Below are 18,111 nucleotides of genomic sequence, written 5' to 3'. Positions count from 1 at the left end.
TACGGCCACCAGATGGCGGTGAAGAACATGTGTTGGATTTAGGCAAGGCAAGGCAAGGCAACTTTTTTTATATAGCCCTTTTCATACACAAGGCAGACTCAAAGTGCTTCACATATAAACATTGTCATACAATAAAATAAAATAATAGATAAGGCAATTTATCAATTTCCTCAGAAATCTTCATGGTCATTGATAATTGGTCATTGGTCATCATCATCTTTAGTGGGCCCAGACACTGGATTATCTGTTTATGGTGATTTTATGCGATCAAAGTAAACTTTGTGGACAAAGTTAAGACATCATTTTTGCTTATACATAATTAGCTAGGAATGCCTTATTGTGCTTGGCATAGTAAAATGACATTCTTCTCCCCTCCTACTAAAGATCACAGCAGTAATCAACCCAGCCCTGGATAAGTATTTCCCTGCTGATGGAGGTGTCTGGATCATCGCCGAGCCGGGTCGCTACTACGTTGCGTCTGCCTACACGCTGGCGGTCAACATCATAGCCAGGAAGGTCGATGAGACCAACGAAAAGACAATGATGTACTATGTCAATGACGGAGTGTATGGTTCCTTCAACTGTATCCTCTACGACCATGCTGAATGCCTCCCGATTTTGCACACGGTAAGATAAACAGCTTTTAGATTTTTTTATTTATAATTTTCAGATTTTGTTGATTGTTTATTTTATGTTTTCTGTATTTTATATTTCCTGTTTGAGAACATGGGGGCCTACACAGTGGCCGCCTCCTCTAACTTCAACGGCTTTGCAACTCCAGAAATCCACTATGTCATGTCCTGCCCTGCCTGGTGAGTTGAGCTTTACTCTAACCCTATTCATAAGTGGCTGCATTTCCTGTCGGTTTATCCACAGAAGCACAATGGGTCTTCTTTTACAAAAGCTGAAATCTGAAAAAATATCACTGTGCCGCCCATGCCGTTACAGATCAACTACTTGTGACATCGTAATTGCAGGTTATGTTTGTTTGGGGGATTTTATACGTCAAACTTTGGATCCTGTTGATCTGAGAACCCTCTATTCCATTAAGAGGGGGTCTTCATTCATATCAAGAACTGCTGCTACATGATCGTTCTTCACTTCTGTACAGCACTGATTAAATATAAAATATAGGGACTCAAATGGCTAACTTTGGATATGTTTAATGATTACTTTTTTGGTCAACAGTAGTGACCATGTTATAGCCAATTGATTAACAATACGATTTAAAATGGATCAATGGAGATGGGATTGCATTTATATCGCGTTCCTATGGAAATTTGAGAATTTTGTATTTCTTTCTAATAAATGAAAAAACGGCATGTATGATACTTTATTTCCTGATCATGTGTAAACTGAGAAGTCGATCCTCATGACAAATTTAATGAGCTAAACATGGGGTTAGCTTTGGAGGGACAATTCAGTTCCTGCCGTTAAACTTTCCTGAAATATTTGATTTACTTCATGAGTTACACCCGTTTTTTTTTCTCCATACTTAAACTGATAAAGGCCAATACATTATATTACGCAGACTCCGAAAGCAAAAACAGGTTTCCAGAAGCAAAGGACAAGATATCCATTTATTAGCCCAGTGTGAAAGAAATGAACAATTCAGAAAAAATCATCATGTACTCAATGATATAACCCTAACTCTCTTTACCACAATTCAATTGACGCACAGTAAGTTAAAGTATAGCAAGCCATTCATATAAAACCAGTGGTCGCTGGTGGAGCCATACAGGCCCAACTGAAGGAGGTGGGCACAAATGTCTTGAATGCCACTTTGTTCTTATACAATCCAAGTACTCTGGTGTGACTGAACACTGCTCCCTTCATTTTTTCTGATACATAGTCTTAAACAAACTTTTAATGGTGTCTCTGAAGGCTTATTGCTCAATATTTATCAGAATACACTGTCCTTGTTAAGCATAAACTGATTTATAGGTAGTGGCTTATAATGGGAAGCATGCTTTATTCACAGGTATTCAGATGGAATTACATTTTTTTATTTACAATAAACAGGGCTAAGACAGAGATCAACATTACAACTCCATTATATCCACTGAACAGACCAATTCCAACCTGATCTTAGAAAAATAAGAGTTCAGGTGATAGTAAGAATCAGAGGAGACATCACAATTATGACTTTAAAACATTAATGCCTTTCTGTTCGAAGTGGTTCCTGATGTAATCAGTGATGGCTTTCTCGTCGTTCAGCTCCTTCCTGAACACCATGATATAACACTTGGGGACCAAGTGGCAACAGAGCATGCTGTGGCTGGACACAAGGACAGCCGCCGCCTTGATGGCCTCTGTGTAGACCCCGTCTCCGAACAGGTACACTGGTATGAAGATGATCCACACCACCAAAACCAGCAACATGCCGATGGTGACAAAGCTGGCGTTTTTGTACAGATCTGGCAGTTTTTTTCCTTTGAATGCAAAAAGGAAACTGACTACGGCCAATAAAGCCACATAGCTTAAAACAGCACCAAATAGAGCTTTGGATGTAGGATCACACTTAAGTTCGAAGGCTTTCTTATGTGGTTCTCTTTGAAGAGACGGTGGAAAACAGGCTAGCCATATTGAGCACAAGACCAGCTGGACCCCAAATAAAATAGCGACTACAGCCGGTGGCTGGTTGACCTTTCTGAGCCAGCCCCCCATATTCTGGGAAAAGGTGAAACACACGAAGATCTGGAGGAGGTTGGCCAGAACGCAGGAAACACAGAGAGTGAAAGCTATCCCAAATAGCGGCATACCTGTGATGCAGGATAATGGAGAGGGTTTCATTATGAAGGTAAAGCTCAGGCAGAAGCAGGCGAGTAAGGAGAAAAGCTCCAAGAAACACAGGTAGCCCCCAACGGCTTTCACAATGGGAGTGCCTCGATTAACCACGAGTATAACACCCACCACAACGGTGGCAACAATCCCGATTATGTTGAAGATCGACAGGGTAGTAATAAAGGGGTTCTTCCATTTAAGGAATTCATGTTCTTTAACCAAACACTTGTCACGTTCCCAGGATGAATACTCACCTTCTTTACACTTTGTACAATTCTGCGTACCTGCAAAAATGTTCACTGACTGTTGAATACATTATTTAATTGAGCAGGGCTATCTATCTACCAAAAGTTGCATGGCTTGCAGAAAACATGCAATCAATGTAAATTATCCTTGCCAATATGCTTTTGGGTGACATCAACATAAGACAACATATTAACACATGACAAAGCGAATGGAGCATTACAATTGAAATGTGATTAGAAAAACGTGGATTTAGTTTGCCATTTACAATAATAACAAACGAGTATAATTCCTTCTTCATACTTTGTTACATGATATAAGTACTGATTGCTTACCAATTTCAGAAGAAACATAACCGTCACTACACACAATACAGTGCTTGCAGCATTTCATTCCATTTTTTTTCAGCTCCTGTCCCACTGGACAGGTCTTACTGCAGTTGAAAGCAGTGAACTTTGGGGGAAGGACAGAATCAACTCAAATTGGTCAACCACTCAGTTTAAGCGTTTCACTGTTCATTAAAATGGTAAATAATTATGTTTAAATGTACATATCTATGTTTCTAACATTTCATACACACACACTCACACACACACACACACACGCAGGACACACGTACACACACACACACACACACACACACACACACACACACACACACACACACACACACATACATACACACACTTGGTTCTCACCGTTACATTAGCCATCGTTGCAACAAGGCTCGGGGGGAGATTGATCTTTCCTCCTGGCAGATACTCTCCAATAGTTCCCGAACTGGGCGAGTTCCATGCGACGATGTCATATCCAAGCATGGGATCTCCATTATCATCAAACACTATGTGTGTGTCATTCACGGTGAGGTTGACATTCTTGATTTCGTTCAATAGCTGTAGCAACAGATACGATCAGACAACACGTTTAACAGGATATTCCATTTGTTCTTATATGGAGGGTAGAATCAAATAGTGTATGAAACATTATTGGATTTCTTTAAACCTGAATGCAACTTTTCTACTACAGCTATTTATTCCATTACGACCCATCCACGACTCAATCCATCCAGGGAACATCCCTGACCCCTCCCCTCATACACAAACCCACCCACACCAAGACCCACACAGCGGAGATCCATCCTAATATGTTGGTGTGTTTTCAATATAAATTTGATTATTGAAAGGCCCTCAATGTAGCCTACCTCGTATGCCGTAAAGCTGGTATTTCGTTGACATTTTTCTCCGTCACACTTCATTAGACTACTCAGAGCATTGACTATTACTTCGACTGCCAAGTAGATATTGAGGGACAAATCCCAGAAAATGTAATGCACCAGACATCTCGTTTCCATGCATTGGCTCGCCGTTAGTGAACAATTCAGCTTCTCTTGAGGGGCACTTTGACAGGGCGGATGGTTCAATTTATGATACTCCCATAGGGGGTTTGAAGATTTTTCTTCGACCATTGAAGATACGTAGTCGGCAAAGCCTTCAACAATGTGACTTTTAAAGGCGATTCCAAAGAAGGGCCCGATTGCCTCGATGCCTGGGAGCTCTTTGATGTCAGAGGAGTTGGACCACGTATCACTAGCGATCCAAGTTCTGTTCAGGTTCATCTGAATGGCGGCTTCCAGGACAAGCTTCACGTTTGACTCCCTGGTGAACAGAATGATAGCCTCGGCGGTCGAGTTTCCAATAGTGTCCATTAGCTCAGTTAATTGCTTTTGGGCCTTGCTACCGCTGAGGTCTAAGTGGGCAGGCAGGATGAACTTAAAGTCAACGCACACATTATCCATGGCATTGAACTGATCCTCCAGGCCGTCGCTGCCGTATTTGCCATACTCGTCGTCGCTGCCCACGATTCCGACCGTCCACCAGTTGAACGTCTTCACAAGCTCTGCCATGGCTTTGGTCTGCAGCACATCGCTGTTCACTGTCCGAAGAAAAGTGGGGAACTTGGCCTTCTTGCTGAGCAGTTCGCTGGTTGCTGCATAACTAATCTGGGTCCAGCAAACACACAAAGCACACACAAAAACTTAATTTTAGGCATCTATATTAGGGGTGGGAATCACACGGTACCTCACGATACGATATGTGATACATGGCCAACGATAATGATAATATCGCGATGCAGCGATTCTGCAATGTTCTATATATTGTTAGAAAATCCTATAACAATACATCGCGATATATTTCTAGCGATGAATACAAAAAGACTGAAAAGGTAAAGTGCTGGGTTTCAGTCTTTATACATGGTCCAAACTGAGTTTTTCCCGTTACTCGTGTTTGGTTAGTTAACTTCCGTTCAAGTTTCCTTCATTCATGTGTTGAGCGCCACCTCAAGGAGCAGGGAAATCAGTTTAGAGCGCCTTATTTTATTATTTAAAATATCGATATTTGTGGCAATATTTCCTTTCTAACTCTTCAGTAATAAGGCATAAAAATGCAAAATAAATTATTTACAAATATATATAGGCTATGTATACTTTTTTATATAAATATATATTAGATAGATATTTGTCGCTAGTGTATCGATTCTCATATCGCACGAAGAAGGGCGACGATATATCGCCGTATCGATATTCTGTCCTACCCCTTCCTCAATGCTTATTTATTCTGATTGATGGTGGTTTTCACCTTCTCACAGAAAACTTTTATCTCATTAGGAATTAGATCATAGATCATGAGCCTATATGAAGCGTACTTTTTCCTCCTCTGTGGTTTGGGGCTTGACTCGCAGAGTAGTGAGTATTCAACGTGTGGTTTATTCAGAGAAAAAAGGGATTGTGCCCTCTGGAGGCGGTTCACAAAGCATTTGGAACGCAGCCTCATTCCTCGTTCCAAATCGCATACTTTTCTTTTTTAACTTGTAGGCCTACTACGTATAATACTGCAGCAACCCGTACAAAGTAGGCTACGTACTGTTGCACTGGTGCAATTGCGACATACTACAGGGGATTGCCCTGATTAGCACAACTGTAGTGCCACACATGAACATGATTTCCACGCGCTCAGTGGATGGGACGTATCGTCCAAGGATTCTAGAAGAGAATAGCCCAAAAAAGAATGAAAAGTAAATAACTTAACATGTTGTGTTGACCACTCTTGTGCGCGCGCGCGTGTGTGTGTGTGTGTGTGTGTGTGTGTGTGTGTGTGTGTGTGTGTGTGTGTGTGTGTGTGTGTGTGTGTGTGTGCGTGTGTGTGTGTGTGTGTGTGTGTGTGTGTGTGTGCGTGTGCGCGTGTGCGCGTGTGTGTGTGGAAGCAGAAACTGACGGTTAGCGCTACAAGTATGTGGTCCTGTCTGCTTTAATATCGTTTTGTCTACATAAAGCAAGAGAACCAAACGCATTGACATAATCCCCTACCTGGGCGATCGATGACAGGGTTAATATTCGTGCAACAGCGATGGACACTTCGGAAGAACCCTCGCCGATCACTGCTTTGACTCGAGGGTCGGGCGCTGAACTGGGCTTCCTTCCAGGTAACAACCCGCACTGGGGGTCCAGTTGGTCGATGGACATGTTGAGGGCCATCCGCATGGCCAGGGACACATCCCCGCAGGTATCGTACACGTCGTAGCCAAGTGTCACATCAGGCAGAGCTCTGCGCTGGTTTACCCTCTTGATCGCAAATATCATCATTTGCGCAGCTAGGAATTGTTGAAAATGATACCTGCACAAAAAATCAACAAGGAAAGACGGTTAATGTAAAAAAAACAACAACATTATTAATTGATTTGAGTTTGGCTGTACTCACTCGTTGCACGAGACGTGCCTCGATGACGGGAAGGTGTGATTGGGTTGTAAGTGAATCGGGAAAAGCCCACCGATGATGACGTCCCCATCGGAGTACTCATGCAGGGGCTGGTGAGTCGCTGCTGGAAGGGTGCAAAGCAGACCCGGGAACCATAACACACAACACAACAGAAAGCACCACATGCTGCCCACCCTGGAGTGTACCGCACTGGGGAAGGTTGAGGCTCCTCGTTCTGCTGCTGCTGTTTTTCAGTTCCCTGAAAGAGACAATCATAATCTGTAAATAGGGGAAGTCAGAGAAACTATTTCCCTTGCCACTTCATGCCACTTCATATGCAAAGCATCTATTTTTATCTCAAGATGCAGCCTGGGAGCTATACAAATAACATCTCTTGAACAATGGATATTCTGTGCCCATGTGTGTGCCTGGACTTTTGCATGCAAAACTAATGGCAGCATGTTTTGAATAGCTCCGAAACTCTGCTAGCTCTGTGAAATTAAGTTGGGAACAATGCCCTAGTTAACCATGCAAGTAAGACTGTGTGTGCGAATGACACTGTAGGCCAACCAAAATCCCGCCATGATGGATGCATCAGGCCCAAATAATCCGGCCAGTTTTGTACATTTATATATTAACCACTAGGTGTCAGAGCTGTCATGGTACCAGAATCAGTCTACAAAACAACTGATCATCAGCAAGACAGTCAAATGGAAACCTGACAAGTTTCACACGATGCATATCAACGGTGCCCCCATGATGGCATTTGTTTCAGCATCTGTTTTTTCAATAGCTAAACTTACCCTCTGGCTATCCTAATACGGAAGCTGGAAAAAATGAAAAACAACAAACAAAGCCAAACCAATTTATTGCATTCATATAAGCTAGTGTTTTTTTGTGGGTGCAAGTAGGCCTAAACTTTCAAATATGCCTACAAATCGATAGTGCATGATAAAAAGACATTTCCATATTTGTGTTAGGCTACACGTGTAGGCCTGCAAGACACAACAAACAAAAATAACACAGACTTAACACAGAGGTTAGGTTGCATCATTGCATTATGCTTGGGGACATAATGGATTGATTGCCACTCACTACTAGTCAGCGGTGGTTCAAATAGGTTTAAGGCATGTGGCATGGATACTAGGCATACATTTATAGTATTTCAGTCAAATGTAGTCCAAAACTCCGTCCATAATTTTTGGAACACCTGCGGCAACGTTTCATCCGCAGACAGTGCATATTCAGAAAAGGCAGCATGATACTTGGCATGTGACACTAGCAGCTGTTAGATCTATTCCATGTAGCTACATACATCACAGCAATGCACATTCTATTATTTTAACAAATGAGGAGAGTTAATACATTGCTTTTTTAGTCTCTTTATAGGCCATCCCTTTCTCCCGTTTTTCATGTAAGAGTGTCATCACTACTTTCCATTAACTATTTTCCATTCGTCCTGCTTTGCCAGATACTCTATTAGTAGGTCCATTACAGCTAAAATAAGCAAACGTATTACTATATGAACGTAGACTCTATAGCCTAGTTTAACAGCTCGACCGATCAACCGGTTGCGAGTCCAAATCTTGACATGTGGGTTAATTAGTAGTCATGGCTACTGAACCATGGACGCGATTGCTCCTTTCGATTGGGCAAGGGCTTGACACCCACGCAGAGCAGGGCATATAAAACATTCAACGCTGTCAGGGAGTCCGAGAGGCGCAACGACCCTGAAAGATAACTATTTGGGCGCGCAAAATGAATCTATTAATCGGTGGACTTGTTTGTTGGATTGGCATGCTGGCGACCAGAACGCAGGGGACTTATCAACGTTATGGAGCTTATCAGAGTCACCGACCCGCGGACAGGTTTTTAAATCCCGGGCGACCACACGTACCGCCAAGAGTCTATCAGAGCTTTCAAAATGTTAAAACGATTGATCCCAGATTCAAAGAAGCCTTTCCAAATGGACAATCGTTCCAAACCATCCTTCCAAGAGAATATACGGTCAAAGGCTTTCAGCAGAGTCCTCGGCCATTTAACCAAGCGCCAATCAACCAAGCACCATTTAGCCAAGCGCCAAATCCATCGCAAATCAACCAATCGCCAATCAACCGAGCGCCAGTCAAACAAGCGCCAGTCAAACAAGCGCCCATCAACCAATCTCTAATCAACCAAGCACCAATCAAGCTATCGGCAGTCGTTCCTGTTGCAATCAGAACAGCGCCATTCAACCAAGCGTCAATCAATCAAGAGTCGGTTAATCAAGCTCGGCGAAAGGAAGTCAGCAACCATCTATCGCAGAATCTTCCAGAGCAAGAAGGTGAGTACACTTCCCTATTAATTGGAACACATTTTTTGTGTGCACATTGGGCCATATCAACAAGTACCAAAAAGGTAGTTGATAGCACAACACATATCTAAAAACAAATTAAATGGCAAGTGAAAAACAAATTCGATCTCTTAAATATAATCAGTTTATAGATTTGTTTATAGATAATCTTCCTGCGAACAATGTTATTCTATAATTTCCTATAGTCATATCTATAGGATATGACTATAGGTATGACTATTACACTATACTAAGGCGATATTCAATACATAACTTAAAAGATAGATAGATATACATTTTTGAACAATTAGAAAAGCTTGGATACTATCATATCGTGTGTGTCACACACACGATATGATAGTATCCAATGTATATCAATCTATCTGTGTGTGTGTGTGTGTGTGTGTGTGTGTGTGTGTGTGTGTGTGTGTGTGTGTGTGTGTGTGTGTGTGTGTGTGTGTGTGTGTGTGTGTGTGAAGGCTAAATCACACCTCTCAGTCGAGCATGCCAAGATCCGCGTTTGCCTCCCCACCCTTTTGTTTCTGAAAAAGTCATTGAAACTTGCTCTCCAAATGTCACATGGATTATTTTAGGCAAATTATTCTATTTACTTATAATCAAATGATACATATCTCAGAATCCCATCTCATTAATCTATTTTTGAGAGACTCAATTCAACATACTTTCACGTTTATTGTTCATCCTGTATCAACTGAAATACCTTTTTCAATGTACGCCTCGTTTACACAGCGGCAAGGTCAAACTGCAGGAACCGGCCCATCGACCTGGTGTTCATCATAGACAGCTCTCGCAGTGTGCGGCCCGTCGAGTTCGAGAAGGCCAAGGATTTCCTCCAGGACATGGTGGACAACCTGGAGATCGGCCAGGACTCCACACGGGTGGGCGTGGTCAACTACGCCAGCACGGTGCAGCTCGACTTCATGCTCAAGACGTACTTCGACAAGACCTCCGTGAAGCAGGCGCTGGCCCGCATCGAGCCCCTCTCGTCGGGTACCATGACGGGCCTGGCCATCAAGACCGCCATGGAGCGGGCCTTCACCGCCGAGTCGGGCGCTCGGCCCGCCTCCATGAACATTGCCAAGGTGGCCATCATCGTCACGGACGGCCGGCCCCAGGACAAGGTTCAGGACGTGGCCGCGGCGGCGCGGGCGTCCGGCATCGAGATCTACGCGGTGGGCGTGGACAGAGCCGACATGGAGTCCCTGCGGCTCATGGCCAGCCCCCCTCTGGATGACCACGTCTTCTATGTGGAGACCTATGGGGTCATTGAGAAGCTTGCATCTAAATTTAGGGAAACCTTGTGCGGTAAGGATGATGGGGGGAGTGCGGAGACGCCGGCGGCATACGGGGGGGTGTTTGACTCCGGAGTAGGCGTAGTTGCCAATCGCGGCGGTAATGGAGTTGATAACGAAAATGAGAAAAAGGAGGAAACCACCGGTATGTCAGACTCAACCTTTTTGAAAGCGCCTGTGATTGTGTGGGCTAGCATCAAAAAGGGCCCGTTCCATTCCAAAGTCACCCGTGTTCTTCTTTGGTGTAGAAGGCATATGGAAAAAATAAAGTTATAGCATCACCAGTATGCTGCCATTGGCTGCATCATCCACTAAAAAAATTGTCAATTTAGTGTGTGGATGGTCTACTCAACTCACCAAAAGAAGACAACACAAATCTGGTCTTCCAACTGATCAGCCTACAGGGTGAACTCTGCCTAACTTTAGCCACTTTGGAATGATTTGGAGCCCAGCATGATGCTGCCCACACTTGTTACAGGCCTCGCTCAACTCTTGGCACTCCTGCACGGCACTTTGACCTGGCCCTGTGCACACTGCTCGGTAACCTGATGTGGTTACAAAAGATGCTTAGAGTGCTCAAATGAGGTAACGGCTAACAAAGCATCTTACCAAAAACATTAAGCCTAGATAAGAATGCGTCTCAACAGTGCTCTTTGATCACAGTGTAAGGGGTAACTTGTTAGGGGGGTATTACATTTAAGGACCATCGAGGCTAATATCAGCGCGATATTTTCTCTTAATGCTCAAATGAAATTAACGATCATGCGATCATTAGACAGCGAACATACCTCTTTAATTATGGTGTGTTTGAAGTCGCAATGTGTAACATTTCCACTAGATCATTGCGTGAATTAACCTGACCACATCGGTAGTCAATGCTGCTGGACAGTTATTGAAATAATGTTATCGATAAAAAGACGTCCTAAAATTATATATTCTACAAATAAATAAAGCTGTGCCGCCCGTACCTCTCTTTGTTAAGAATAATCGTACTATCGACACACCCATGACCCCTACCACTCACGCCACCCAGCCAGCCGAACTTTGCTAGTACGCTAGAAAATTAGAGTGTAAAGAAAATACGGTTATTGAGTGGTTCAAATTCAGAAAGTCTCCCGCCTACCAATTGGGAAGGGCTAAATCGTACACATTGCAGCTTTAATATAGACGAGCGATTAGGGACTGTAAAACCACCTATTTACGGTCATTCACTTTTCTGCTATTTGCTGGGAGAAGCGTATTTGCTTTGCGGCTTGATGCAGGGTGCTAGTGCTCTCGCCTCCATACCTCTGCTCAACGCACATCACGAAATGTGGAATTTAGTTGAACTGGTTACCACATTCACTACTTCTTTGTTTAAACTTAAGAGTCTGTTTTAAACTCGTGGGATTTTTATTTGCAACCAAACAAAGCTGTTTTGGTTGAATTATAAATGGTAATTAGGTGTGTTATTATTATTATTAAAGTGATCTTTGATCTTGTCTATCTGCTTCGTAATAATCAGCACTGCACATCGCTTTATTACCATAGAATTAATATGCTTATAACCCAAAACTAACACACACTAACTACTAGCACTGTCAGTGTCAAGGTAGCCAATGAGAAATGGAAAGTGTCTCTTTTCAGGTCTGGATGCATGTTCTATGGGACACAACTGCCAGCACACATGTGTCAACAGCGGCAACTCGTTCTACTGTACGTGCCGTGTGGGCTATGTCTTGAATATGGACAAGAAGACATGCTCACGTAAGACATTTCCTTTCGGTGTCTTTTTGTCCTTCTACCTCTGTGGGGCTCAGGCCCTCTATGGTTTTCCACCATGGACCAAGAGTTGATGTGGAATTTTTCCTTCTGGTCAAACTCTCCATCGACTCTTGTGACTAATTCTTTGTGTTTTTGTGTCTTGTTTTTGTGTTTTGTGTCACCGACATTTCCACACAATTGTATTCTTACAACATATATAGCAACTATCGATACAAAAATCGGAAAAGTAGGATACATGGGCCATACGTGAGTTTCACGTACCCTAACCCTTATATGTCCAATCATTATGTGGGAGCTTTTAAGAAACTTTCCAGAAAAAAGCCAAGGGTTCCTTTGGCTGTTGGCAGCCGGCAACGGCAGTGAGACATGTGACTGCTTCTTCACAGGGTCCGATCCGTGCTCCCAAGGACACAGCTGCCAGCATATTTGTGTCAACAGTGGCGACTCGTATACCTGCAAGTGCCGAGAGGGTTACACCTTGAGCACAGACCGGAAAACGTGCTCACGTATGAACTTAATGTTTGTTTCTGTGGCTGCTCAAAGAATGGTCAAGTCACCACCTTTGATGTTGTGTATTTAACTGCTTTTTACTTAAACTTTAACTCAGAGTGAAGCCATAGCATTATAGCCTATAGCTTCACCGTCCCCCCAATGATGTATACTGTAAATGCAGGGCAGCCTTGCAACTACCCTTTTAAGGTCACATAGCCAATACAAATGGCCATGTTGTAATGTTCTTGCAAAAATAATGAAGGAAACCATCTTTATTTGCAGGTAGTGATGTATGTGCTCAGGGAAACAACTGCCAGCACATCTGCGTCAACAACGGCAACTCGTACACTTGCCAGTGTCGAACGGGATTCGTGTTGAACGCAGACCAGAGAACTTGCTCACGTGAGATTATTGCTATTGCTGCAAACCATTTTTTACACATTTTTCAACGACGTACAAATGAGAAGTTGGATGGCTGACAAACCTTTAAGCAATTCAACTAATTATTATTGTTATTTTGTGTCATAAATAACAACAACAAACTTTTTATTTCCAGGTGCTGATGCTTGTGCACAAGGCCACAACTGCCAGCACATTTGTGCCAACAACGGTGCCTCGTACGTCTGCCAGTGTCGGACGGGGTTCATGCTGAATGCCGACAAGAGCACCTGCTCACGTGAGTAGATTACTATTAATTCAAATTAGCTATTGCCTCATTCGGCCAATGCATACAAATCAGAAGGGACTTGGCCGCCAAATGGGCTGCAAAATAATTCAACGCTGCTATTTCAGGGTGTCAATCAAAAGACACCTACTAAAAACAATCGCATCACAACCTTGTTTTTCAGAGATTTCAGCGGATTTCTGTCCCCAAGGACACAACTGCCAGCACATCTGCGTCAACAACGTGAACTCGTACACTTGCCAGTGCCGAACGGGATTCATGTTGAACGCAGACCAGAAAACTTGTTCACGTAAGAATATTGCTATTGCTGCAAACAATGTTTACATATTTTTCTGATCATGAGTTCACACCAAGAGCGAAGGTGCGGCACAAATACATTCATAGTCCATGCAAATCAAATTCGGATGATACTACTCATGCGAATGATGCAGATTCGTCGCTCAAGTTGGAATATTTGAACTTTCCTGCGAGTTTCTCCTGATGCTGAATTTATCACTCGAGAAAAGCTTGCGGTTCGGGCAAGCAATCTCGCCCAAGTAACGCGAGAACCATATTCACTCCGCTTTTGGTGTGAAAGCACCCTGCAAAAGTTCCTGTCATTGAAAAGAAAAATTGTGTCATAAAAAACTACGTCAAACAATGAAACATTTTATTTCCAGGTGCTGATGCTTGTGCACAAGGACACAACTGCCAGCACATTTGTGCCAACAACGGTGCCTCGTACGTCTGCCAGTGTCGCACGGGGTTCACGCTGAACGCTGACAAAAGCACCTGCTCCCGTGAGAAAATCAAATGTTCATAAAGATATCTTTGTCAGTTTCTCTAAACCTCTTGATGTTTACCTACCGGCATCAGGGGGAGGGGCCAATTATCTAACAGTCAAATGATGTGGGCCTACAATTGAACATTTTGTTTTATTACAGACATTTAACAGCCACAAAAGTAATTATAAAAGAAAAATCATACCTGCAACAAACATCAACAAAATAACTAAAACCCAATGACACATTGGGACCTTTTTGTCTCCAGGCGCAGATGTGTGTTCTCAGGGCAACACCTGCCAGCACATCTGTGTTAACAAAGGTGACTCGTACACTTGCCAGTGTCGAATGGGATTCGTGTTGAACGCAGACCAGAGAACTTGCTCACGTGAGAACATGAAATGTTTCCATTAATATTTGGTGGAGTGTACTCATATTATTGGACTACATATCTTCACAATCCAGCAAAAGATTTAAAATGTTGTTCACATGGTCAATACACCTCACAACTAGTTGTGCAGGGTTCTATATCATCAAAGGACACGACTACAAAACACAACATAACAACCTTATTTTTCAGGTGCGGATGTCTGTCTCCAAGGACACAACTGCCAGCACATCTGCGTCAACAACGTCAACTCGTACACTTGCCAGTGCCGAACGGGATTCATGTTGAACACAGACCAGAGAACTTGTTCACGTGAGCAGCTCATGGTTAATCTTTGGATTGCAGGAAACAATTTAAGTGTTGTGATATCATGAGTGCTGGTTCATTGACACAGCTTGATTTGAAGTGTCACTGAGTCACCGGTCTGGGCCAAAATAACTGCTCAAAGAATAACTAATAATTAGATTGCTTGAAGAGTTGTGGATGGAGGAGTTCAGGACTTGTAGATTAGGCTAGGGTGTTAGTTAAATATGAGGGAAATTGAAGTGGAACACAAGCTGAACTAAGTGAAACAAACTCAGGACAGTGTGTTAAATTGATAGTAAATATAGTTACACACACGTTTTTTAATCAGACAAAGACAATGAAAGGAGACAAATCCAATGAAATATACTTTTAGTTGGAGATGCAGACCAGGGGACTAGTTCACATGAGATCCCCCGCTTTTTCAACAGTTGAAAATGCATGCATCAATCTGTCAAACATTTCCTTACAATATTTGAGCAATAAAGCAACAGAGTAATTTCAGCGCTCGGAGGAAAAATGGAAGCTAGATGCTGAGCAATAATTGCATGAGTCCAAACTATTGTCTATCACATGAATGTATTGGACTAGCTGCACACGTTGTACGCTTTCTTGGATGAAAATAGACAACTAACAACCAGTTAATGAAACAATCCATCTTTTTTCCAGGTGGTGATCTGTGTGCTCTGGGAAATAACTGTCAGCACGTCTGCATGAATAGCGGTAACTCGTACGTCTGTCAGTGTCGCACTGGATACGTCTTGAACGCAGACCAGGCCACTTGTTCACGTGAGAACCTTGAGTTATCTTTTTCTGTACATCATTATGAATTGCTTCTAGGATTCATTTGATTTTCCTACACAGTATTCCATTGTGTGACTTAAGCTATGCCTAAGCCTAATTAAGGCGCTTTCTTAACGATATTTAGCACATATATGAGCAGTTTCAGCAAAGACAATTTGAAAGAAATGAGTTTTACTTTCCAGTCAAGTCCTCCAAACTATTGCAATAAAGGACTCTGGAGAATCACCAAATCTTAATACATCATCATCATTTGATGATGGGTTCGAGTTGACCTGAATCAGGTTCTGGGTATTCTGTGTCTCAATTCAGTGTCACTCTTTTTGCATTGGCCAGGTATGGAGATCAATGCTGCTGGAAGAATTGCATTCAGAATTATACGTAGATAACTACTACTGTACCTGATGATATAATGTATGTGTTGTGCTGGTATAAAGTAGGGTAACAAAATGATGGGAAGTGATGGAATGAGCCATCATTTCAAGATAAAGTGGAAGTTGGTGATGCTTTGGATCTGCTGTCTTGTCTGTTTTCTTATGTATCATCATACCCAGGTCAATGTGCTACGGACATATGGTAGCAGTATTAATTATCAATTATTTGCGGTTACACTGTTTGAGTTTGAATGTATCGTATGAATGCTTTTTAATGTATGCTTTTTTTTTCTTGCCTATATATGTTACACTGGATTGGAATGATTACAATGATCATATTGCATCCCAATCACACTAACACAAAACAAACAAGATAAATATTGTAACAAATGATTAATGCTGCAGATTCAATTAATGATTTTCCGATTGTTTATGTATTTTGTAAAACACGGTAACTCGTACGTCCATTTCTAAAATCGAATCATTGTTTATTTGATATCATACTTGTACACAGAAAGTAAGAGACGTCTGCAAAGTATATGTATGTGTATTTATATATATTTAGGATTATTATTATTTACAAAATGTTGCAATTCTCCTTTCAGAGGAAATGCGTGGTGAAATAACTGAAGACGCTTGCATGTGTGAAGCTCAAGTGGCATTCCAGAAAAAAGTCCAGTCTACCTTCCAGGACCTGAACAAAAAACATATCCTTTTCGACTTGAAAGATTATTGATAAAGACATGAATTGGGACTGGGTGAATGAATGGCTGGTCGACTGGAAGTTTATTGATGGAAACATATTTGGATTTGATTATTCAAAGCAATATTTTCCCATGCATATCAATGGTAAACATCATTATGTAAAATCGCAGACTGCCACAATGTTGCTGTTGATATCCTTGACAGTTGGTCCACTCGATCAGATTTCGACCAAGCTGACTCAGATGGAACAGAAACAGAATTTCTCCTGAAGAGAATGAGAGAGAAGCACCCAGAATAATGTTTGGCAAGGTCATTTGCCAAACTTTAATGCGCAGATTCTATTTAATCTATTAGTCTCAAAATACAATTTGAATTAATATTGTGCATCATTGTATGGTACTTTTTTACCTTCATTATAACACATTATTTATGCATATATATCAGTATACATGCAGACACTCTTGTCTGTAATGTCTGGATATATTGAGCTTTGATAAGTCTGGAAATATGATTGGAAGTAAGCAGTTGATATTCCATGTGTGCAATGTGTAACGCAGGAAAGTTTGTAGCATGAACATGATGTTGGGTTGATGAGAGTGGATAAACGGGCTACTCTGTTTGCTTGTAAAGAAAATGTTTAATTATTTAGGAGATATTGGACCTCAATATATATATATATATATATATACTGTAGATTCATTCATTAAAAACACTTGACAAACACACATAATATGTTTTTGTTCTATCTAAATGTGTCCTCAGCGGTATTTTAATGAGATCCAGCCTAAGAGAGATTGAACTGTGATTATCCGAGGCAGTGGCATGGACGTGTCACCGCACAACACTGCAGATTATCTCTGAGAAACAAAATATATCATTACATGATTATAAATTGTGTTACGTGATGCTCTTTTTAGGGGAGGACAATGCCAAATTGCAGAAACTCATGATTGTTGAGCTAATGTGATTAACATCCAAGGAAGCTTCTGGTTGAATAGAGTTCACATGTAAATAATTAGAAGGCCGCAGAGAGAAATACATGTTTAATGATCAACGAGTAGGATCGGCTTATGAATGACCCCAAAACACTGCCCAATTAGCATTCATGAAGTACATGGATCAGTGCCCATCCGTCGCTTGGTTCAGGGCTTTGTCTTGAAAATATGTTAACATTGAGTTGTGTTACCTGTAGTATTTTGACAGTATATTAAACAATTTTTTCATTGCCAAATAAATATACGTATCTTATTTACACATTGTGTATTCATGGTATTATCTATGATATCCATGGGTTTGATCCTTGACTTGTGTTCTGTGGCTTGTTGTTTTCTTAGAATCTTTCTTGTCTATTTTTATGGAATGTGTTGACTGGATTGGCAGTGTAGTGTCGATGTAGTGGCGTTTATCAAGCACA

General features: G+C 41.8%; 2 protein-coding genes and 1 pseudogene across 3 annotated transcripts; 2 read left to right on the top strand and 1 right to left on the bottom strand.

Moving 5' to 3' along the window:
* LOC130382309 (ornithine decarboxylase 1-like) overlaps positions 1-816 on the top strand; it is a 58,862-nt pseudogene extending 58,046 nt beyond the window's left edge.
* Positions 817-1,313: 497 nt separating this feature from the next.
* LOC130382305 (G-protein coupled receptor family C group 6 member A-like) lies at positions 1,314-7,033 on the bottom strand. Of its 2 annotated transcripts, XM_056589962.1 has the most exons (7): positions 6,783-7,033; positions 6,392-6,698; positions 4,229-5,026; positions 3,726-3,920; positions 3,363-3,480; positions 3,039-3,068; positions 1,314-2,762 (listed from the first exon to the last, which is right to left on the bottom strand). In XM_056589962.1, the coding sequence occupies exons 1-7, from the start codon at positions 6,962-6,964 to the stop codon at positions 2,140-2,142; spliced, it is 2,253 nt and encodes a 750-aa protein (XP_056445937.1). In that variant the 5' UTR covers positions 6,965-7,033; the 3' UTR covers positions 1,314-2,139. The 2 variants fall into 2 exon arrangements, with proteins under 2 accessions (XP_056445937.1, XP_056445936.1); XM_056589961.1 differs by having other exon boundaries at positions 1,314-3,068.
* Positions 7,034-8,052: 1,019 nt separating this feature from the next.
* LOC130382642 (matrilin-3-like) lies at positions 8,053-17,918 on the top strand. The gene is made up of 13 exons (XM_056590503.1): positions 8,053-9,102; positions 9,862-10,437; positions 12,051-12,170; positions 12,575-12,694; positions 12,963-13,082; positions 13,237-13,356; positions 13,529-13,654; positions 14,025-14,144; positions 14,395-14,514; positions 14,707-14,826; positions 15,487-15,606; positions 16,598-16,699; positions 16,911-17,918. Exons 1-13 carry the CDS (start codon positions 8,538-8,540, stop codon positions 16,964-16,966), a joined length of 2,385 nt encoding a protein of 794 aa, XP_056446478.1. The 5' UTR covers positions 8,053-8,537; the 3' UTR covers positions 16,967-17,918.
* Positions 17,919-18,111: the final 193 nt, after the last annotated feature.

Source organism: Gadus chalcogrammus, chromosome 5, assembly GCF_026213295.1.
Source record: "Gadus chalcogrammus isolate NIFS_2021 chromosome 5, NIFS_Gcha_1.0, whole genome shotgun sequence".
NCBI lineage: Eukaryota > Metazoa > Chordata > Actinopteri > Gadiformes > Gadidae > Gadus > Gadus chalcogrammus.
Note: the sequence above shows the minus strand (reverse complement) of the source record. Positions and strands in the feature narration are given on the sequence as shown.

Excerpts from the sequence above, each read along its gene's own strand:
- LOC130382305 (XM_056589961.1), bottom strand. The coding sequence starts at position 6,964 with ATGTGGTGCTTTCTGTTGTGTTGTGTGTTATGGTTCCCGGGTCTGCTT. Across the intron at positions 6,699-6,782 it reads AGGCACGTCTCGTGCAACGA|GTATCATTTTCAACAATTCC; the intron begins GTGAGTACAGCC and ends TTTTTTGTGCAG. Across the intron at positions 3,921-4,228 it reads CCAGCTTTACGGCATACGAG|CTATTGAACGAAATCAAGAA; the intron begins GTAGGCTACATT and ends CTGTTGCTACAG.
- LOC130382642 (XM_056590503.1), top strand. The coding sequence starts at position 8,538 with ATGAATCTATTAATCGGTGGACTTGTTTGTTGGATTGGCATGCTGGCG. Across the intron at positions 9,103-9,861 it reads GAATCTTCCAGAGCAAGAAG|CGGCAAGGTCAAACTGCAGG; the intron begins GTGAGTACACTT and ends TCGTTTACACAG. Across the intron at positions 15,607-16,597 it reads AGACCAGGCCACTTGTTCAC|AGGAAATGCGTGGTGAAATA; the intron begins GTGAGAACCTTG and ends TTCTCCTTTCAG.